This window comes from Zootoca vivipara, chromosome 14 (assembly GCF_963506605.1).
Source record: "Zootoca vivipara chromosome 14, rZooViv1.1, whole genome shotgun sequence".
NCBI classification, from domain to species: Eukaryota; Metazoa; Chordata; class Lepidosauria; order Squamata; family Lacertidae; genus Zootoca; species Zootoca vivipara.
Window position 1 is genome coordinate 51001939 of NC_083289.1, and position 21034 is coordinate 51022972.

Below are 21034 nucleotides of genomic sequence, written 5' to 3' on the forward strand. Positions count from 1 at the left end.
TTATGGATAGAGTTGAACCCGTGTCCAGCTCCATGCGGCATGGGGCTCCCTCTATCTGTACCTCTATATAAATTTTCTCTGTGCTGGGATGGGGCAACTGGAATACCTGGTAGTCCGTGATCTCCGTCGAGTTGCCTTGGTGCATGGTGCCGTGTGACCTGGGGCTCCTGGGTCGGTCATCTGATGCTTGTCGACGGGTGAGTCGAGCCCGACACACCCGGGCGATGTGTCCCAATTTTCTGCACTGCCTGCACTCTGCGTTGCGGAAACGACAGGTCCTCCTCTCGTGGTTCTCCCCGCAGCTTGCACAGTTCCCTCCTTCTCGTCGAGGCTGCTGTGGTGTGTGTGCTGCTTGAGTGCGCCGCTGTACTCGGTGTACTTCCTCCCTGTCAGATTCGGATTCGTCGGTGAGGTCTTCGTGGTAGACCCTCGGTTGGGATGGCGGGGCCGGTCGTGCCTCTTGCGTTGACCTCTCGGCGGCTTCGGTTGCCAGGGCTTCCTCCAGAGCAATCTGGAACGTGAGGTCTTTTTTGGCGTAGAGGCGTCGTTGCAACATCTCGTCCCTCAGGCCACCGACGAGGCGGTCACGAAGCATGTTCTCCAACTCTGAGAAGTTGCATAACCGGGCGGCTTGGCGGAGGGAGGTCACATACCCAGTTATGGTTTCCCCTGGGGCTTGCCGCTTTGCGTAGAAGGCATTTCGGCAAGCTACCACCGAGGGCTGTGGTGAGAAGTGCTCCTTCAGCCGTTCCATTATTGTTTTGTAAGAGACGGTAGCGACATCTCTAGGTGCAAGGAGAGCCCGGGCGATTTCAAACGTCTCCTCTCCACAGACGCTGAAGAATGTCGCCCTCTTCATGGCATCGTTGGTGACTTCTTTCGCTTGCAGGAGGAAGTTGAAACGGGCGGCGTACCCTTCCCAGTCTCCTGATGCTGGTTTGAATGGCAAGAAGCTGCTGTCGGTTGCCATTCTGGGTTCCTTGGGTCCTGGAGCTGAAGCCTGGATGCACGGTGCGATGCAGCGGTGCAGCAGGTGGCGGTGCTGCGGTGCAGTGCGTGGTGGCGGTCAGCTCAGCAGGATCCCATCCTCGTCGCCAGTGAAATATACTCGGAGTCGAGAGTGAATTTCATGCTCTTTATTCAGCTCATATTCATCAAGGAGAAGAAGAGAAGACGAATGGCTCTTTTCCCAAAACCATCTGCTTATATACATTATTTACACAATGGGCCTTGCGTGATTGGCTACTTCAGGGCTACACCTGTGGGCCAATTATATTGTGGATTGACTTCTGCCTGCAGCCTGATTGGCTGCTCCTACAGGCCAATCAGGTAGCAGATTCACTTCTGCCAGCCGCCTGATTGGCTGCTCCAGCAGGCCAATCAGGTTGCGGATTCACTTCCACCTGGAGTTGGATTGGGTAGCTCCCGCTGATTCTGAATCCTATTGTTCTAGGATTCAGCTCAGTACATAACAGCTAGCCATGACTAGCCAGCTATAAATGGAAATGTCACCCATGTAGGACTCACTGGGAGGTAACAGCAGGACGGTGATGATTGCTCACGTCAGCCCGGCCAGCACCTCTTTTGAAGAATCTCGGACCACCTTGATCTACGCTTATCGAGCAAAAAACATCAAAACTCGGGTAAGGCGCTACGTTCTGCTTCCTGCTTTTAAAAACTATTTATTTATTATTAGATTCTTACAACACATTACAATGCCATGCGCACACAAAATAAAATGCCCCACCTTAGCCCAGAAGATAGAGCATGGGTAGGCAAACTAAAGCCTGGGGGCCGGATCCAGCCCAATCGCCTTTGAAATCCGGCCCGCGGACAGTCTGGGAATCAGCGTGTTTTTACATGAGTAGAATGTGCCCTTTTATTTAAAATGCATCTCTGGGTTATTTTGTGGGGCAAAAGAATTCATTCATTTCCCCCAAAAAATATAGTCCGGCCCCCCACAAGGTGTGAGGGACAGTGGACCAGCTCCCTGCTGAAAAAGTTTACTGACCCCTGAGAAAGAATGTCGGCAACACATCCAAAATTACATCCAAATGACATGATTAGTGCCTATTCCAGACAACCGTTTGTATAGAAGACAATACACAATTTATGGTGACCAAAAGGTTTTACAAATGTGAGGGAAGTCCTCTGTTTTACTTTTCAGCTGTACAGTATACATAATAAAGCTGTACCAGTCAGCTGGAAAAGAGTCTGTTCTTCAAACCTCGTGTTGATTTTGTTGGTTTTTCCATGAGTGCTACCAGTTTGTCAAAGAAGCAACTCCTAAATTCTTCCAGTATCTTCCTATTACGAGCTTGGCTGCTGCAAAAGGCAACTTATATGGGGTTTGAGCTGTGTTATCTCCTGTAAAAAGACGGAGCTCTGGACAGGTTCTGCTTCCTAAAACAGAAATGCAAGAATTAAGACCAGTCCAATTCCATTTGCCGCCTGAGGCTTCCACCTTCCCTGTCTGTGGTCACATTCACACCATATACTTAAAGCACAATGGTGCCTCTTTCAACAGTCATGGCTTCTCCCAAAGAATTCAGGGAGGTGTAGGTTGTTGAAGGAGACTCTTCTAATCCCCCCAACAGAGATGCAACTCCCCAAGTTCCCTGTGAAAACGGATTCAGAGTTAAACCACCTTAGGAACTATAGTTCTGTGAGGGGAATAGAGGCCTCCTAACATTTCTCAGCCCGCTTAGCAAACTACACATCCCAGGGTCCTCTGGGGCTGGCAATTACAATTGACTGTGGTGTCCTAATGCTTTTAAACATATAGTGTGTGTGCTGCCTGGGTATACAAAAGCAGACCAGACTGGTAGAATAATCTTATTGCCTCCACAGTAGGATAATTTGGGTGTGGGTGTGCAGGGCAGGGCAGGCTACATGGCAACAATATCTCCCAACATGTTGCTCCCACACCCTGCTCCCCAGCGTCTGAGGCGGCTGCAGGACCCTGCCTAATGGTAGGGTTGGCCCTGATAAGAATGATCTTGCCATGACATAGCAGATCATGTACTAACGGAGACTAAGGCCCTTTCGGCTGCTGAGATTGTCAGAGGGGGCCTTCTTGGAAGTTCCTCTGCCCTCAGAGGTTTGAGAGGGTAGGGCCTTCTCTGTGGCAGCACCTTCATTCTGCAGGTTTCAGAGAATGCTGAAGGCATAGCTGTTTACCCTGGCTTTTGACACTTGAGGTTTATGTTTTTAAGACCCACCTTATTTTTACGGTTGTAAGTTGTTTTGAATTGTTTTTAATATTGGTGTTTTGATGCTGTAACCTGCCCTGGGACCTTCGGGTGAAGGGTGGACAATAAAAATATATATAAAATTCAGCCTCAAATCCACATTAAACTCCCTTATTGATTCACCTTGAGTGGTTTTTTTAAAATTTATTCCAGCACCACCCTTCTTATGCTCTTACCAATACAGTCGTACCTTGGTTGTCAAACGGCTTAGTTGCCGAATGTTTTGGCTCCTGAACGATCGAAACCCAGGAGTGTTCCGGTTTCCGACTGATTTTCGGAAGCCAAATGTCCGGTGCGGCTTCTGATTGGCTGCAGCCAATTGGAATCCGCGCCTTGGTTTTTGAACGGTTCCAGGAGTCCAATGGACTCCCGGAACACATTCTGTTCGTCAACCAAGGTACAACTGTACTTGATTTTCAGTAGAAGAGATAACTCTTCATTCGCAGCTGCTGTTTGCATCAGGTAGTATTTTAAAACTGGATGCATCACCAGGTGTTCTCTGACCCGGCAGGTGAAGCGCAACCTCCTCAACGTCTCATACCACATTGCGCAATACACCAGCATCATTTCGGACCTGCGCCGGCAGATCGAATGCTTGAAGGCGAAGCTGGAAAATCAAGAGAGGGAGAAGTGCCTTCTTAGTCCTGCGGTCAAAGATGTCCAAGGCAGAGGAGATGGAGGTGGTTGTGTTGTCCTCTTCACTGTCTTGCTCCGTCCAGTAGGGCTTGCTTCTAAGACGCCCAGAATTGCACCCTAAGCCTGGGGTGGAGAAAACTGTGGCACTTCAGATGTTGTCAGACTCCACCTCCCATCAGAACCAGGCAGCAATGGTCAGGAATGATGAGAGTTGTACATCCAACATGGATGGATTGCGGCAAGTTCCCTCATGCCCTTGGCTCTTTGACTGGTCCTACAGGTGGTTGTTGGATTCCAGCTCCCAACAGCCCTAGACCATGTGGCCAGTGATCAAATCAAACCAAACATTTATTGTGATGTTCAATGACCAGCATTTTGTGACAATAATTTTATTAATTTTCAATCATAATCCAATAATAGCCTCATTATAACAATACCAATTTATAATGCAATCAATAATATCAATCCTTCAAATACCAGATTATATAATTTAGATGGGCCCCCACATGATAGAATTGATGATTTGATTATTTTCTTTATTTCTGTGTTCCAAAATCTTCATGATTTCAGTTACATTCCAGTCATAATAATAATCCCTTATACAACAGCTGCAATATTTATAACTTCTATTTGTGTTGACATATTAAATGATTTATAAAACTATGGGTGAGGCAATGACCAGCATTAAGAAAAGGATAAGAAGCAGATGTGTCTATAATAGAGAAAAATAAAATAAAACAACTAAACATAGCAGTGAATCATAGAATTGTGGAGTTGGAAGGAACCCAAAGGATCATCTTGTCTGACCCCCTACAAGGCAGGAATCCCAGCTAATGAGTGAAATAAAACAGGCACCATTTTTTTAAAAAAAGTTGCAGTCCCGTCACCAACTCCAAAGAGAGAAATTCCATGATATCGGGTCCTGGGCAGATTTTGCCTGCTTCAGCACAGAACATGGCCACACTGCGAGTGATAGATGCTCTTTGATCTGAAAGGATTAAAAGGAACATAAGGCGTTTCTGATCCTCCTGGCAGGTTTAGTAAGAGGCGCTTGATAAAGGTTTAGCACAGGTGTCAGTAGAAGGAGCAGCGCAGGAGGACATGGGCTCAGCACCCACCTCTCCAGAGTCACAGGGACACTTGTGTTTGGCCAATGGCCAAGGTCCAGGAATGACCGGAGTCGTAGTGCAGTGACATCTGGAAGGCTTGCGGCTTGCTCCTCTCTGCCCTGGGAGCTAGAATGAATGAATGAATGAATCTTTATTTGAGTCAGCCATTGGCCATAGCAATAAAGCAACAATATGATATACAAAGAATCGAAATAAAAAGTCAATTGTATAAAATATAGTTTAGGGTTTGAATCAATAGTCAAATAGTGGATCCGATTCTGATTGCCCCAGCTAAAAACCTTGCAACCTTTGCTGTCACCTGCTCATCTTGTTCTGCCAAGAGAAAGGACAGTGGTTGGGCGACCCGGAATGGACAATAAAAAAGGGGTGATAATCTCATTCCTCAAGTCTTTATAAAGAGCGCAAGCTAGCAGGGCATGCGCCACCGATTCGGTACTGCCATCACCACAGAGACGTAAGCGTTTTTCATGTGGAATCTGTTGGAATCATCCCTCAAGTACTGCCGAGGGCAATACATTCAATCTTGCAACAGTAAAAGCGCCTCTATGTTTTAGAATTGCTAAGTTATGCAGATAGGGTGCCAGAGAATCGAAATGGGAAGGTGGAAAATAATCCTACCACGGGCAAAATTTCCTTATTGTGGCCAGCTTGTTCTGACACTCGATATCATTTAGGTGCTGACAAATTAGACTGTTTGCTTTACTAAAACCCAAAGTGGGTAGCTGTTGTGGTGATAAACCAAAAGAGTGAAGTTTTTTAGACACAATTTTAGTCCAGGTGCTCTTGTGACAATCTTGCAACACTAGGGATATTAGACGGGGTGGGTGGGGGTGGGGATTTGAGTTTAGGCGAAGCCAATACGTAGTTTAATGTTAGATACGTAGTTAAATGCTAGAAACATCCTTAAAAAGAAAAGAGGAAGGAAGCAGAGGTGGAAAAGTGCCTGCGCTCTTGTTTTCCCACAGCGGAGGCTCCCCAGGACCCTGAAGAGTACAGCCGTCAACAGATGAACAAGTTGCGGGAACAGCTGGTCGGGGCTTTCAAGGAGCAGATGGACATGAGACGCAGCCTGATGGAGCTGGAGAAGACAGACATGGAGCTGCATGTGGACACTTCCAGGCATCTGCTAACGATTGCTGAGTGAGCTGAGGGACTGATGGGCAACTGTGCTTTTTTTGGGGGGGGGGTCCTCTAAGGTGAAAAGAACTGAATGGTATTAACAATGGACCTACTTCTGCCCTGAGAGAGAGAGAGAGAGAGAGAGAGAGAGAGAGAGAGAGAGAGAGAGAGAGAGAGAGATCTGCATAAAATTGGCCGGTGCTAATTTATATGAACAGATGCAAATATAGAAACTGTTACTACTAGCAGGCTTATGCCTGGCATTGCTCAGGAATTCCGTGGAACCAAAAATAAAAAAAAATCAGTGCAGGTGGTTAAATTCATTGTGGTTTTGAAAGGTGCGTTCCAACATCTTGATTCAAAATGGCACTCTGTGGTATCCAAACATGGACAAAAATCCTGCTCCCTCATCTCTGGAACCGCCATGCAAAATTTGGTTAAGATATCTGAAGCAATGTCCAAATGCCCAGCAAACAGGGAAACAGAAAGCTTTCCTAAATATATACCGGTACCGTAGTAGGTAATCATTTGATGGAAATACAGTCTCAAGGTTAGTGGGCAAGGCTGGGAAGAGGTGAGTGGCTTGCTTGCTCACCTTGCCTCCCAGGTGCTCACTATGGAAGGGCAGCTTCAGGGCTCTTGTTCGAACCAGGTACTGCAGGCTATTTTTGGCCCATCAAGAGATTCAATTAATCTGCAAGGCCGTTTCCCCCAGACCACACACATCAGCTGAAGTCACTGGTGACATCAGCCAGTGGGTAGGGGGACAGGGTTTAATCCTGCACTGGCTCCATGATCCTGTTCCCAAGCAAGGAACAAGATTACACAGTGAAGGAAGCGGGATTTAATCCCTGGCTCCCAAAGTGCAACACCCCCCACCCCACCCCATCGACCCCACCCCTGTCTTTATAACAGCAGTTCCAGGGGTTGCGAAAGTTTTGGGTGACCACTAGAGGGCACTGCGGCCTCTGATAAAGGAGGCTGCCCAATTACTGGGAGTCTTGATAATAATCATGCCAGGGGGAAACATTTGTTTGTTTGTTTGTTTGTTTGAACTTCTACTACACTGCTTGGTCTTTTAAAAACAACAACAACAAAGAAACCTGAAAGCAGTTTACAAAGACAATAAAACCATAACATTATTAATAAAAGCAATTGAAAACAACTATTTTAAAACGATTTTTGAAAAAATCAAAATTACAAATAAGGTCAAAAATGGATTAAAACACACGCCAACGTGTCTGAGCTGGCTTGTCTAAAGAAAAATGTTATTTTTCCTGGCAAGCACCAAAAAGAGTTCCTCCTGATGTCAAAAGGCAGGGAGTTCCAAAGTTATGTGCTGCTGCCACACTTAAAGATTGATTTCTTACAAATGCAGAACTGGTGTTCTGTAGCTCCCATAAAAGTGCTGGTTCCACAGATGGAAGTGTTCAAGGGGGCAGATATGGGGCAATGCGATCCCGCAGGTAAACTGGTTCCAAATTGTTCAGAGTTTTATAAACGAATAGGCCTTGCCAAGGTGTAAACAAACCTTAATCTACTGTGTCCTTTGTTTGTAGCTGGGAACAAGAAAAGGCCCACCAGACTGACAGGTATCCCAGCAAGCAGCAGGTGGGGGCGAAAGACGAGGTAGCCATGGAGGAGGCAGAGCGAGAAGAAGCTTCGCCAGAGCCTCACGAAGTCATGGTAGCCAAGGAGGAGATCGGCATGCTCTTATCTGAGCAGCGGAAAACAGCTGTCTTGAAGGTAAGGCACTGCATGGCTCTATGAAAGCCGTGTTGCTGTTGTCTCGTGATGGGCCAAGTCTGAGGCTGAAAAACAAGATTTCTTTTTTTTTTTTTAAAAAAGATATGCATGCTTGGAAATGAGCTTTTCAATTAGGGATGCTCCTGGAGCCTCACTGTGCTCAAATCCACACTTGGACCTTGGAAGTTCTGCTTTGCCAGATATGGTGTACCGCTCCTCATTTAATTTTCACAACAACCCTGCGAGGTAGGCTGAGCTGAGAGAGAACGCACACCTGGCCCAAGGTCACCCAGCGAGCTTCTTGACCAAGTGGGGATTTGAATCCTGTTTTCTCCCAGGTCCCGGTCCTGCTCTCTGGCCACTACGCTGCTGAATGTTGGGAGATTTGGGACAGATGCTTCGCGCACTGCATAAACCTGGGGTCAGCAAACTTTTTCAGCAGGGGGCTGGTCCGCTGTCCCTCAGACCTTGTGGGGGGGTGGATTATATTTGGGGGGGTGGACTATTTTCGCCTGCCCACAAAGAGGCCTGAAGATGCTTCTCTTTACCTGCCCCAGTTGTTGTCCCAATAGCTGTGAACTGCCTTGAGATCTGCAGATATGGGTGGGGATGCAAATTTTAATAATAACAATAATAATCGTGGTAGTAATAATGATGCTGTCTGGTTGGGGTTTCGTTTAATTGCTAATTAGAGGGTCAGAGTATTGCTTTGCTTGAGTATTCTTAATGTTGTTTGCTATTATTTAAACGGCTAGTATGTCCTTTTTGTTTTCCCATAAATGCCATATTATATGAAACTAGTGTCATTCAGCCCGTTGAGTAAACGGCGCTAGAACGTATGACAATTCTTCTTTTGTTTCGGGCGGGGGGGAGGCGGCAATCAGAGGTGAGAAATGCGGGGGGGGGGCTCCGATCCCACATTCAGCTTTGGCTACGGAGCTGCGTTCTTCTTTGTTTGCAGCGCTCCCTCCCACTTCTTGGTGGGGTGGGAGGAAGAGAAAAAGAATGAAACCCAAGAAGTCCTGCCTTCGGAAAACCGCGTTGCCCCTCTTCACTTTTCCTGCATCTTCGGCTCTGCCCCCCCTGATGCGCTACGGCCCGGGGAAGCAGGCAGGGAGACGGCAACAGCCCGCAGCTTCCTGGGCTGTTGCCATCTCCCTGCCTGCTTCCCCAAGTCAAAGCGCGCGGGGGACGGAGCTGAATTGCGGCGCGGCGGGGGCTTTTCGCCGTTTGCCTTCCCCAAGCCAAGGGGGAGGCAAACGGCGAAAAGCCCCCGCCGTGCCACAATTCGGCTCGGGGACTGGCTTGGCGGCAGCGGGAAGAAGGGGAGGAATTCCTCCCCTTTTTCCTGCCGCCGCCAAGCCAAAGCCGGCTTCCTTCCGCGCCCACTGCCGCTTCGGCTTCCTCGGCGAAGGCAAGCAGGCAGGCTGTTTGCCTGCTTGCGTTCGCCGAGGAAGCGCTGCTGCCGCCAAGCCGAAGCGGCAGCGGGCACTTCCTGCACGAAGGCAAGCAGGTAGACAGCCCGCCTGCTTGCCTTCGCCGAGGAAGCACTGTCCCATGCCGGCGGTGCGCGGCAAGGCGGCGAGGGGGGGGAGCGCTTCTCTCCCCCGCCGCCTCGCTGCGCACCTCCAGCATGAGACGGAGCGCTAGAATATTCAGCCTTTTTCATTGGGGCGCTCTGCTGAGCCCAGCAGGGGAGCGGGCGCCCAGGAGAAGGCCGTGATTCGGCCTCTTTCTGCGGCGGCGGCAAAGGAAGTAGCAGCCTCCTCGTGCAGTGAGGCGCTTGTCCGGCCGGGAGCAACGGTTGGCAGAGGGGTGGGGAGAGCGTGTGTGTGCATGCAGTCTCTGCGTCCAATCCCTGTGTCCGTGGGGCACATGCACAGGAGCGCAACCCCAGGGACACAGGGAATACTGGACGCAGAGACACTTGCACTTTATTATATAGGATGATGTCAATGTATTATATGACACACACCCCCTTTAGGATTATGTATTGTATATTTTTCTTTCAGAGTGGCTGGGGAGACCCGGCCAGATGGGTGGGGTATAAATAATAAATTATTATTATTATTATTAATTATTATTCTTTGCTGTAAGTCACTTGGAGGTCTTCTGGTCACAAGTGATTAATAAGTTTAATCAATACTACTACTACTACTCATAATAATAAAATAAATGGGTCAGTGGCCTGATCCAGCAGGCTCTTCTTATGTAGGCTTATTTAGGAGCCTGACTCATGGCAGGGGTTTCCGCTCCCCTTCCTAATTTAGGCAGACCTGGATCAGCGCTTGGCAAATGCCAAAAAGAAGGTTTTGCAGATGGAGAAGCTGCTGCCCGAGCAAATCACCCGTGAGGACCAGAGGGAAGTCCTGAGGCTCCTCTGCAAAGCCCACGAGCTGGAAGTCGGGAAGACAGAGCTGGAGGCCAACGCCTTGTGCAAGGAGACCCTGCTGTGCCAGAAGGACTTTGTCATCCAGAGCCACCAGCAGCACAGGCGCCTCTGCCGAGAGATAATCCAGCAGCAGCAGTCGCTGATACGGGGTGAGTGGGCGGGGCCAGAGGCCAAAGTGGGCGGGGCCCTTACCTGTTGGACCAGATTTCAGGCACACCAAAGGCAGAGGTTGCTAGGAAGGCCCACACAAGGAAGAGGAACTTCTTCCCCAGCCCTGGTCTCTGTTGTGTTTTACAGAGGTTGTGGACAGTCCTGGGGTGCCATAGAACCACAGAATTGTAGAGTTGGAAGGGTCCCCTAGTGTAAGGTTACCAGATTTTTTTTTCAATGAATCCGGGGGCACTTTAAATAAATACATAAATAAATAAATAAAGCACGTCCGGGACGTTGATGCTGCAGCGATGGAGGTGGCAGAGGGGCAGCCGCCACCTTGACCTCAACCGCCACGTTTCCCCTTCTTCCGAGGCTTCTATCTCCTTTCTCCTGGACAGTCCCAGAGTTGTTGGTTCTTTGGTGGTGGTGGTGGGGAAGCGGTGCGTGGTGGGTCAGGCATGGGAGGCAGAGAAGGAGGGCTGAGAGCGGCGGCGAGGCTTGGGCAGCGTGATGCCTCCCTTCCTACCGGATCATCCCCAATCCCATTCCTACTTCCGTGCAAGCGGGAGGGGGGGATCCCTCAGCTGGGAAGGGAGGCTTCCCATTGCCTAACTGAGAGAGCCCTGCCCCCTCCTGCTTGCATGCAAGCTCTGATAGGCAGCATGAAGCCTCCCTTCACAGCTTAGTTGCTGGGGTCAGGGAAGGTGGAGGTAGCCCGGATCTTAGAGCCCCTGCACCACCATCATATGGGGACTTCCCAGCAGCTCCTGAAGCCAGACAGAGCCAACTGCTCCGGGCTGCTGAGACTGCCGCTGCTGTGTTTCCCGGGGACATTAGATGAAATCTGGGGACATTCCGGGGATGGAATTTGTCCGGGGACTTATTCGCAAATCCGGGGACTGTCCCCGGGAAACGGGGATGTCTGGTAACCCTACCCTTGTGTCATCTAGTTCAACCCTCTGCAGTGCAGGAATCTCAATTAAAGCATCCCAGACAGGTGGCCCTCCAACCGCTGTGTGTTTTAACAAACCTTTTATAGAAGAACGGAAATGGTTTATTGAACATTTACAGATAAATTGTAAACCGATAAGAACATTGGCAGGATTATTGTCATAACAGAAGTTTTATAAGAGTTTTATATATTTAAAGTAGATAAATAAATGAGCAAATTAAGTTAATTTGGATATGCAGAAGATTTCTGTATTTTAATATTTTGTTGGAAGCCGCCCAGAGTGGCTGGGGGAACCCGGCCAGATGGGCGGGGTATAAATAATAAATTATTATTATTATTACTTTTATTATTATTAAAAATAAATTTTAGGAACTACAGAAAGAGGGGGAAGGAAGTTAAGTTTTGAAACGTTAAAATGATTTTAAAAATAATGAAATGTAGAAACCTGAAAAGCTTAAATAAAATTTTAGAAAGAAAGAAAGAAAGAAAGAAAGAAAGAAAGAAAGAAAGAAAATGTTGCCAATAGTCCATCAGTGATACCTCATTTGTTTGCAGTATTAAGCCTCCCCTCTGGAAGGACCCAATGGGATATTTGCTGCTATCTTACATTGATTGCCCATCTTTCTTCCATGTGGTCCCCATCCAAGGGCTCTTTGCCCTCAGCAGAAGAGGATAGCTGTTTGCCAAATGTGGAACGGGTCCCTTCTGTGAGAACCGTTTCCCTCTTAACCAGAGCAAACAAGCATCTTCCATGAGTCATCCCTTCAGATATTTGGAGATGGCTGTCACATCACCTCTCTGTCTTCCCTTCTCCAGGCTGTACATATTCAGCTCCATGCAACCCATCTGTCTTTGCGCCCTCACCTGTGTAAGCTTCTTTCCTTTTCTCCAGACCACAACATTCCCATTCCAGAGCCGCTGGAAAAACTGTACCACCTGCATATCCGTGAGTTGGAGGAAGGGACCCTGGGCCAGCTTCTGGCACTTCACTCTCTGATGTCTGGAGCACTCCAGGTGAGGCAGAACTATCCTCCCTTTTCTCGAAATAGGAGCAGGGACATAGGAAGTTGCCCTAGACAGGGACAGGACCCTCGGTCCATCTGGCTTAGTACTGTCTGCACTGACTGGCAGCAGCTCTCCAGGCTTTCTGGCAGGAGGCACTCCCAGCCCCAAACTGAAAATGCCAAGGGATTGAACCTGAGTCTTCCTGTGTGCAAAGTGTAATAAGCAAAAATCTGCTCTTATTCCCTAATGGGGTACACAAGAGCCCTTATTGGGTTCTCCATCGGTCGGAGAATATAACAGAGGCCAACCAGAGAATTTTGAGAAGCAAAGCCTTTATTTTTGCTGTTGCAACAGGGTCCTTCCCCTCACACAAGGGATCAAGGAAGGAACCCAGAACAAAGGAGAATATCCACTTTTATCAGTTTTCCCATCACCAAGAAACACCCCCAAAATACATCATTCCTACATCACAGCTACATAATCAATACCTCACAAAAGGGAGGGTTCAAGGTAGAAATCTGAACAACTTTGACACCTCTCCTAGTCCTCCTCTTACCCCTCCCAGGTGTGAATTCCTAAACACAAAGAGAAATTAACAGTTTCTTAAAAGTTGATCACTATCTTTTGTTCGGAGGAGTCTTCCATTGTGAATGAGATGGCTAGTAGTCTGGCACCATTGATGGGGAAATGTCCAGTTGGCAGAGCCTCCAGCTTACAGGATTATGGCTCCCAAATTGATAGTCATGTGGAAATGTGTGTGTGATTCTGGTCAGAGAGAGTCAAAATGGTGTCACTCAGGCCTGCCTTCCTGTGCTGCTTCAGACATGTGCCTGTACATTCATGTGCATGTTTATGAACAATTATAATATATATATATATATATATAACCTTAACATTTACAACAATATCAGATGCTCTGCCATGGAGCGATGGTCCTTCCCTCACTTTTCTCTAGGGAGGAAGGGAAAACAAAACACAACTTGGGGCCAGGTGGTGCAAAGGTAGGGCATGCTGGATTTTCCAGCTTTCAAATTCCAAAAATGAGGGGTGCTAAAAACTTGTAGCATGAATCGGGAACTCAGAAGATATTCTGATTAAATTACTTTTGCTTGGTAAGTAAAATGTGTGTAACATTGCATTAAAATAATTGACAATGATTGTCGCGTGTGGTCATACCTTCAAAGTTGAACGAAATCTGTTCCGAAAGTCCATTCGACTTCCAAAATGTTCGAAAACCAAAGTGCGGCTTCTCATTGTCTGCAGGAAGCTCCTGCAGCCAATCGGAAGCCGCGGAAGCCCATCGGATGTTCGGCTTCCCAAAATAGTTCGCAAACTGGAACTATCACTTCTGGGTTTGTGATGTTCGGGAGCCAAAACGTTCGAGAACTAAGCTGTTCAAAAACCAAGGCATGACTGTACTTGCAGTTATATTGTTAATTCACTTTTTATTATTTAGCGTTGCCTGACATGATCAGAAGGTGAATTTAAAATCCTTTGGTTTTCCGAAAGCAGTTTCTGTGCTTCTTCATCAATCGTAGACTTGCCAAGCGAAATGTTTTCCAATCACAAGAACAATAGCAGATTTAAATTCTTCACACCTGAGAGCGTATTTTTAAGACCCCACACTGAATAAATTTGCAAAAATTAAGTTCCACCCCTCAAACGATATGCCCTAGAGTGAAGGATCAGGCTTGACCGGCCTTCTGGAAGCTGCATGCCATTCGTGGGTGTGGCTGCCCCTTTTCCTGTCTGTCTCTGATGATTAGGGAGGGGGCGATTTGCCACTTTATCAGGCTGCCAGGCTGGGTTGAGACGTTTAACCCCCTGGGCCTATGCCAGCACATTGTCTATTTTATTTCCCCCTACTAAAATGGGGTGGGCTCTTAGAGGGCCAGAAAAAAATGCTCAGAGTGGTTTGGGCTTAGACCTCCCTGTTCTAGGACATACCGGTAGCTACAGTTACCAGGGAAGTTGTTTGAAGGAGGAAACAACTTTTTTTGGTTGTTTTTTTTAATTCACTTTACAGTGTATATAAAACAGAGAAAGGGGTTATAACAACTGGTGAAAATTAAAAGACGAAAGACAGAACTATGGAACAGGTGAATTTTGAATGAGTACAGTTGCACAAAATAACAAAAGATGGGAGCAACTATCCACCCAGCTAAAATCTGTGATGTGAAGGTAGTTGATTCTAGAGTGCACATCCACCGGGTCACAGAGATTTCCCCCTTTTGTCTTCCTTCCCTGCAAGGATGGCTCTGCTCATGATAAGGCTCAGCAACTGGACCCAAACAAAGAAGAGAACCAAAAAGGATTGTTGGAACGCAATAAAGATTTTGTTTGCGGGTCAAAATTTGAGCTACCCCCAATTGTTGTGGAATCGGACAGGTACTTGCATTCTTTACAAAGCCCTCTCTGGTCCTCCCCCCACTGCACCCTTGCAGTCAAACACCTCCCTCTGGGAAGAGTTTGGGGCTCTTCTAACACAATGGCCACTCGCAGAAATGGCCAATTCCCTGTTTTCCATCTGATTTTGCCTGGGCTCACCCAGTGTCGTCTGCTTAATGACTCAGAGGGGTTGGGTTTCCTGGCCGACCATCTCTCCCTCTCTCTTTTCTCGATGTTCTTAGCGACAGCTACAGATCGTCTAAAAACACCCCGGCCAAAAGAAGCCATGACTGGAGCCACATCCCTGCTTTGTCCGACTTGCTAAGAACTCCTGTTCGCCAACAGGTCAGTTGGTCAACATCATCCTCTCCCTTTCATAGCACCGACAACAACGCTCCAGTAGGTTAGACTGCAAGAGACCATTGGGCAACCGGCCAGGCTCTGGGCAGCCAGCATTGCCAAGGTTCTAGTCCCTGGGCTGCAATGATGAGAGAGGGCTGTTGTCATCAGGTCCTGCTTCCAGCCTTTACTGGGTTTCCACAATGGCCACCTACTGTCAAATAGCCATATTTCATTTTACCCCCCCCCTTTTTTACAGGGCATCTTCACAACATGTAACTGGATTGCTCTCTCAGTAGAGCATGAGACTCTTAATTTCAGGATCATAGGTTTGAGTCCCACATGGGGGCAGGTTTCTTGCATTGAAGGGAGTTCAGTTTCTCTTTTTTCTGCTTTTCCTCAAAAACTCAATATTGACTATATTTTTTAACTCAAGGGAACACCTGTGCACTTTCTCCAGGGATAGAGGATCCATCCCACTGATATTCTGGTCAGATTATGGCCCTCTTGGATTGGGACTTAGCCACTTCTGTCGCAGGGAAGGGGAGCCTATGGCCTTCCAGATGTTGCAGACTCAAACTCCCATCTGCCCCAGCCATCATGACCCATGGTCCTAGACATAGATGCCAAGTTCTGGATTGAAAAATCTGGGATCAGCAGCGCCGCGGCACCGGAAGTCGCTTCTATGCACTTCCGGACATGTGTAGAAGCGACTTCCGATGCCGCTGTGCCCATTTCCAAAATGTCTGCAGTGCCAGAAGTAGCTTCTACACATGTCCGGAAGTGCGTAGAAGCGACTTCTGGTGCCGGTGCGGCACCAGAAGAACATGGCCGCCGGTAGGAGCTCTGTAACCCAGGGGAATATGGGGTATTTTGGCATTCGGGACACCTGTGGGAAACGGTAAGAAAATACGGGGGTTTCCCGGGGAAAACGGGGTACTTGGCAGCTATGGTCCAAGATGGTGGAACTCGGAGTCCAGGAGCATGTGGGTGGAGAGTGACATAGATCATTGCTCTAAATTGTGCTCCAGCTATTTTATTTCCTTCTCTGGCATCCGTCTCTCTTGTTTAGGGATCAGGTGTGGTGCTTTGTATCCTCTCTCTGCCCCAGTGGCTGCAGGGTAGTCATGATGGAGGTCAACTCTTAACACATAAATATTTGGATCTGGGGGAAAGAGGCAGTTCCCAATTGTTGAGCTGGATGTTATCTGAATTCTAGAAACAGAGATGCTATTCTACTTCCAGCCGGACTTGGTAGGCCTTTGGTCTGATGCAGTGGCCAGACTCTCCTATGTTCTTAAGCTTCAGGGCTCAGGGGGAGGAGGCGTATGGTTCAAAACAGGCAAGGCTGAAGCTTCAGAGAAGCACAGTTGAAGCCCAACAGGGGTCAAGACCCAAGGCAACAGGACCTTAGGCAAAGTCCTCACACCAGAGATAAGTTGCTTGGGATGAGGAGCAAGCCCTGAAGCTAAGCCTTTTTATAGGGCCTAGTGGACAGGGATTGGTCCTGGAAGGTCAGCTGACCAGGTGCTTAGGCAGGGTGGTACTGCAGCCTAGATGGCACTGTTGAGGCACTGAGCTCAGTGTTGCAGCGGAACTGCCTTTTGCATTGAAATATTTGCTACGTAATAAATACAGAGGGAGCAAATGCTGAGTGTTGGTTGCTTTGGTTTCTAGAAGGTGATCTCAGGCATCCCTTTGCGAAAAGTGACCTCCAAGCTACAGACCCCTCCTTCCCGCGACTCTGGTTGCAAAAAGCCCGACGAGGACATCTCCAGCAGCTCTCTGAGCCAGGAAGCTTTGAGGGAGATTGCTGAGGGCACCAGGAGGATTGCTCTGATTGCTGCCCGTCGCCGTTCCCGAGCTCAGGACAGAGACCCCAGTGGGGAGGTCTCTTCCATCCATGGTTTTGAGGAAGGGACTCTGGAGCTGCATCCCAGCTCCCCTCCGGGAGACCTCTTGAAGGATACAGAGAGTGTCCACGACCTCAGCATGGAGCCCCAGAGAGAAAAATGGCCACAGCACAAGGCTCAGAAGGAGCAGCTCTTGGAATGGAAAGCCGGGAAGAAGAGATCACGCTCCCTTGATCCTACCTCCCCCAGGGTATGTCTGCTTTGGGGGGGAAATGGGCGTATTCGCAGGTCCATTCGGTAGAAAAATGAGGCAAAGGGGGAGAGCAGTAGCTGAATGGTGTCTGCTAGGGATAGATCCAGTCACTGCGTACTCTGCACCGCTACAACAGCCATCAGCAGTTTGCTTCACAGGCCAAATTCTATGCCATGAAAAGTGAAATTCTGCAACATGCATAAATTACGCAATGAAGCACACACATGTGCTTCCAATTTGTTGCGCAGTTCTTTTCATGCTGTTGTTACTATTTTTCACCAATTCTTTTCCTTCTACAGTCGTTTATGAAGTCGAATGGATTCCATTCCGGAAGTCCGTTTGACTTCCAAAACGTTTGGAAGTGCTGTTTCTGATTGGCTGCAGGAAGCTCCTGCAGCCAATCGGAAGCCCTGCCGGATGTTTGGCTTCCAAAAATAGTTTGCAAGCCAGAACAGTCACTCTGGGTTTGCGGCGTTTGGGAGCCAAAACGCTCGAGAACTAAGCTGTTTGAAAACCAAGGTACGACTGTATTAACAAGGGGAAAGGACAAGGAACTCTACTGTTTAAGCTGCAGAGTAGGGAACACACAGTCTGCTGAGGCTGCTGGAGAGTCTGCAGGTGTTTTGCATTCCAACTTTTAAACGCCTGCTGAAAACTTCTGTTCTGCCAGGCCTGTGCAGGCAATTAAGAATACATCGTTCTGCAATAGCTACTTGATTTGTTTAAAACTTTACATATGTTCTTCCTGTAAGGTTTTATGTATTTTTGTTATCATCCATTGTGATTTTTTTATGCAATAGCAGTCTATATATACACCCCTGACTTAACATGCTGAAGGAGCCATGTTCAGTCCTAGTGCCACTGTTTTTTGTTTTTAAAAAGATCATGTTGCTGGTGTTGGAAAAGCCCTTTGCCTGAGATACAACTTTCTCCCCACCCACCACCACCACCTTGTCCTGTCCTGCAGGCTCCCCAAGTAAAGCACCGGGTTCCCTCCAGCCATGTAGGTGGTGGCCCAGATGTCCAGCTGCCCAAAATCAAGTCGCCAGATGTCGTCATGAGCAGCCTTCCCCACATCCTTCCAGCTGCCACAAAAATAAAATTCTCTGTTGGCAAAGAAACAGGTAAACTGTCATCCAATGGGTCTCTCGGCGTTGGTCTAGGCAGCAGGTCTACTCAGAAGTAAACCCCAATGGATTTGATGAAGTTACTCTCAAATTGGTATAGACTAGGGTCCCCCTCCCCACAATACGGCTTTGTTCTCAAAAGGAAGTGAAAGTAATTCCTTTCTGACTTTAGTGTGATATTCTCTCTCATATCTGTCATCCCACACACACACAAAAATAGGCAAGCCATCATTTCTTAGCCTAGCCTACCTCACAGAGTCGTAAGGAAAAAATTGGGAGGGAAGAGAACCATGATTGCCACCTTGAGCCTCTGTAAGGGGGAGGGCTTATGGAGAACCGCCCCCCTCATCCGAAGCAGCCCGTCTCCCAGCAGTCATGAGAGCAAAGGGTCTGATGGAGGGAGTCAGGAAACGGAGAGGGAGTGCCAGGGCTCTGGCAACATCCAAGAGCCCCAGCTCCATAGGCAGGAAGAGAGGGAGGCAGAAAGAGAGGACAGGAATCATTCAGACAGAGGACCCGTTCCCCCCCCCCCCGACGCCGGAACTGAGGAGGAGGAGGAAAGGGAGTCACTTCTCAGTTCCGAGGCTTTTATATTGGTCCAGAACACAGAGGGGGGCAGTGCAGGAATCTGACTTGAGCGGGTAGACATGGAACCAGCAGTTCATTACACTGTAAATAATGTGCACAAATAAAAACGTCTGAAAGACAAGCATGTGGAAGGTCTACTCAAGAGTAGTCACTACAACTCTCACAGCCTCCTTGGAAGAAAGGTACGAATAACATAGTAATAAATTAGTGATGGATGCTTTCGTTTCCTCATTTGCTCTCCCTCCTCTTCCCGTTCCTCTCCAGAAGAAAACCCCTTGCAGATTCTGGCTATCAGCAGCTCTGCCCCCAGCACCATCCAGCAGAACAACGCAGGTCAAATGCGAGGTCAGATTCTCCAGAAGCGGGTCAGAGGTCAGTATGGGGAACTTTGAATGGGCAGGGGATAAAATTCCAAACTGCACAAACCATCAGCATCAGGACCAAAGGTCTGGAACCTTTTCACCTTCCACCTAAATATACGGTAATTAGTGTGTAGGATTGCCCTGCCTCCTTCTGGAGGGAGTTCCTTAAACAGGGTGCCACCACAGAGAATGCCCTGCCTTGGGTCACTGCCTTGCCTTCTGGGCACTCTCATCAGCAGGAACTCTCAGGCAGCAGAACCTAGGGCTTGGGGTGGTTGGTACTGGGGAAATAAGTTCAGGATCAGGAGATTTCTCCCAATAGACATCTGCTTTTGCACCCAGGGCCTGCAGAGAACACCAGTGGGCAGAAAAAGCAGCAGCAGCAGCAAGTCCCCAACTCAATGAACCCAGCAAAGTCAAAATAAAGGCTCATGGAAGACGGGAGATGGCTCCTCTCTTGCCACCCAGATGCAGATGGGTTCTACTCGGCATGAGATGCATTTAAGATATTGGCATTTGTGGATGATGAGAATGAATTTTTAGATTATTGCCCACAGATCATCTTGTAGCATTGGGCTTTCACTTAAACTGTATTCATCGTGGTTTACATTTCGCATCAGTTTTGGCTTTTTGTAAACCACTCTGCTATATTATGTGTGCCATCTGTAAATTTAGCAAAATGATAAATAAATACAATCAGGACATGGAGCACATTCGAGCACGTTTTTTAAAAAAACGTATTTTATTAGGATTTTCACAGCATAACATTAACAGAAGCAAAAATTCCCTCCATATTCACACTGCCCGGCATATTCACACTCCTCCTCCTCCTTCCTTCCCTAGACTTGACAATTTATTTTTATTTTTGCAGTCAAATGTGTCTATTTACACACAGTTCAGATACATCCTGCAAACATTCCCCCAAACCAGCAGGCTTTTAATGCACTGCTCTGGTTTGCTGGTTGCAGCTGTCAGGCCTGAAACATGCACACCTCCTCCTGCAACACAAGAAGGGAATCTCCTCTGCTCTCTCGCTTGCTTGCTTGCTTTTGGGAGGCACGTCAATGAACTCAATGGACAGGGAGAGAGGAAGCCAGCCGTGAGCGAAAACAACCTCGATTCAGTTAGGAAGTCTCTGAAGCATGAAAGAGATGTGGAAGAATTACAGAAGACGATTTGAGCTCTCCCAGGAGGTGGGTGGGGGGAGAGAGAACTTTTTGGAGCTCTGCAGGGTGAAGAGAGGACTCAGCCAACAAGGCCTAACAGAAGGGCCCTTCATCCACCGTGGCTAGAGTCCAAGTGGCTTGGACCGATGATGGGTTTACATCATGCAGCCTGCGCTCCTGTCAAAACATTTTCACAAAGGCTTAGATCACTTGGAATTCACAGGGTGGTGAAGGGAGAGGAGGAACTCTGATGTGCAGGAGATAAGCTGTGGGTGTGCGGCGAAGAGGGGGGTGTTTTTGCATTGTTGTGCGCCACCCCAATCTCTGAGCGGTGAGAAACGTCAGAGGTGCCTCCGCTTACCCAGGGTTCGGTTTCATTGGACTGAGGGTCACTGGAAACCATGATGTCTTTAGGATACGGTGGTTTTATTCATACAACCTGGGCATAGGATGGAGGAGCTCAGAGCGTTAACCAACAGATCTTATAGAATCATAGAGTTGGGAGAGACCACAAGGGCCATCCAGTCCAACCCCCCGCCAAGCAGGAAACACCATCAAAGCATTCCTGACAGAT

General features: G+C 48.1%; 1 protein-coding gene across 1 annotated transcript in view; it reads left to right on the forward strand.

Annotated features, from left to right (window-relative positions):
* Window positions 1-21034, forward strand: part of LOC118092922 (kinesin-like protein KIF19) — a 36626-nt gene that overhangs the window by 11555 nt on the left and 4037 nt on the right. The window contains exons 7-17 of the mRNA XM_060282803.1: window positions 1521-1643; window positions 3763-3931; window positions 5983-6157; window positions 7696-7882; window positions 10153-10423; window positions 12272-12393; window positions 14636-14772; window positions 15015-15117; window positions 16789-17214; window positions 18185-18341; window positions 19197-19304. Coding sequence (XP_060138786.1) covers window positions 1521-1643; window positions 3763-3931; window positions 5983-6157; window positions 7696-7882; window positions 10153-10423; window positions 12272-12393; window positions 14636-14772; window positions 15015-15117; window positions 16789-17214; window positions 18185-18341; window positions 19197-19304 — 1978 coding nt within the window. The remainder of the gene's footprint in view (window positions 1-1520; window positions 1644-3762; window positions 3932-5982; window positions 6158-7695; window positions 7883-10152; window positions 10424-12271; window positions 12394-14635; window positions 14773-15014; window positions 15118-16788; window positions 17215-18184; window positions 18342-19196; window positions 19305-21034) is intronic.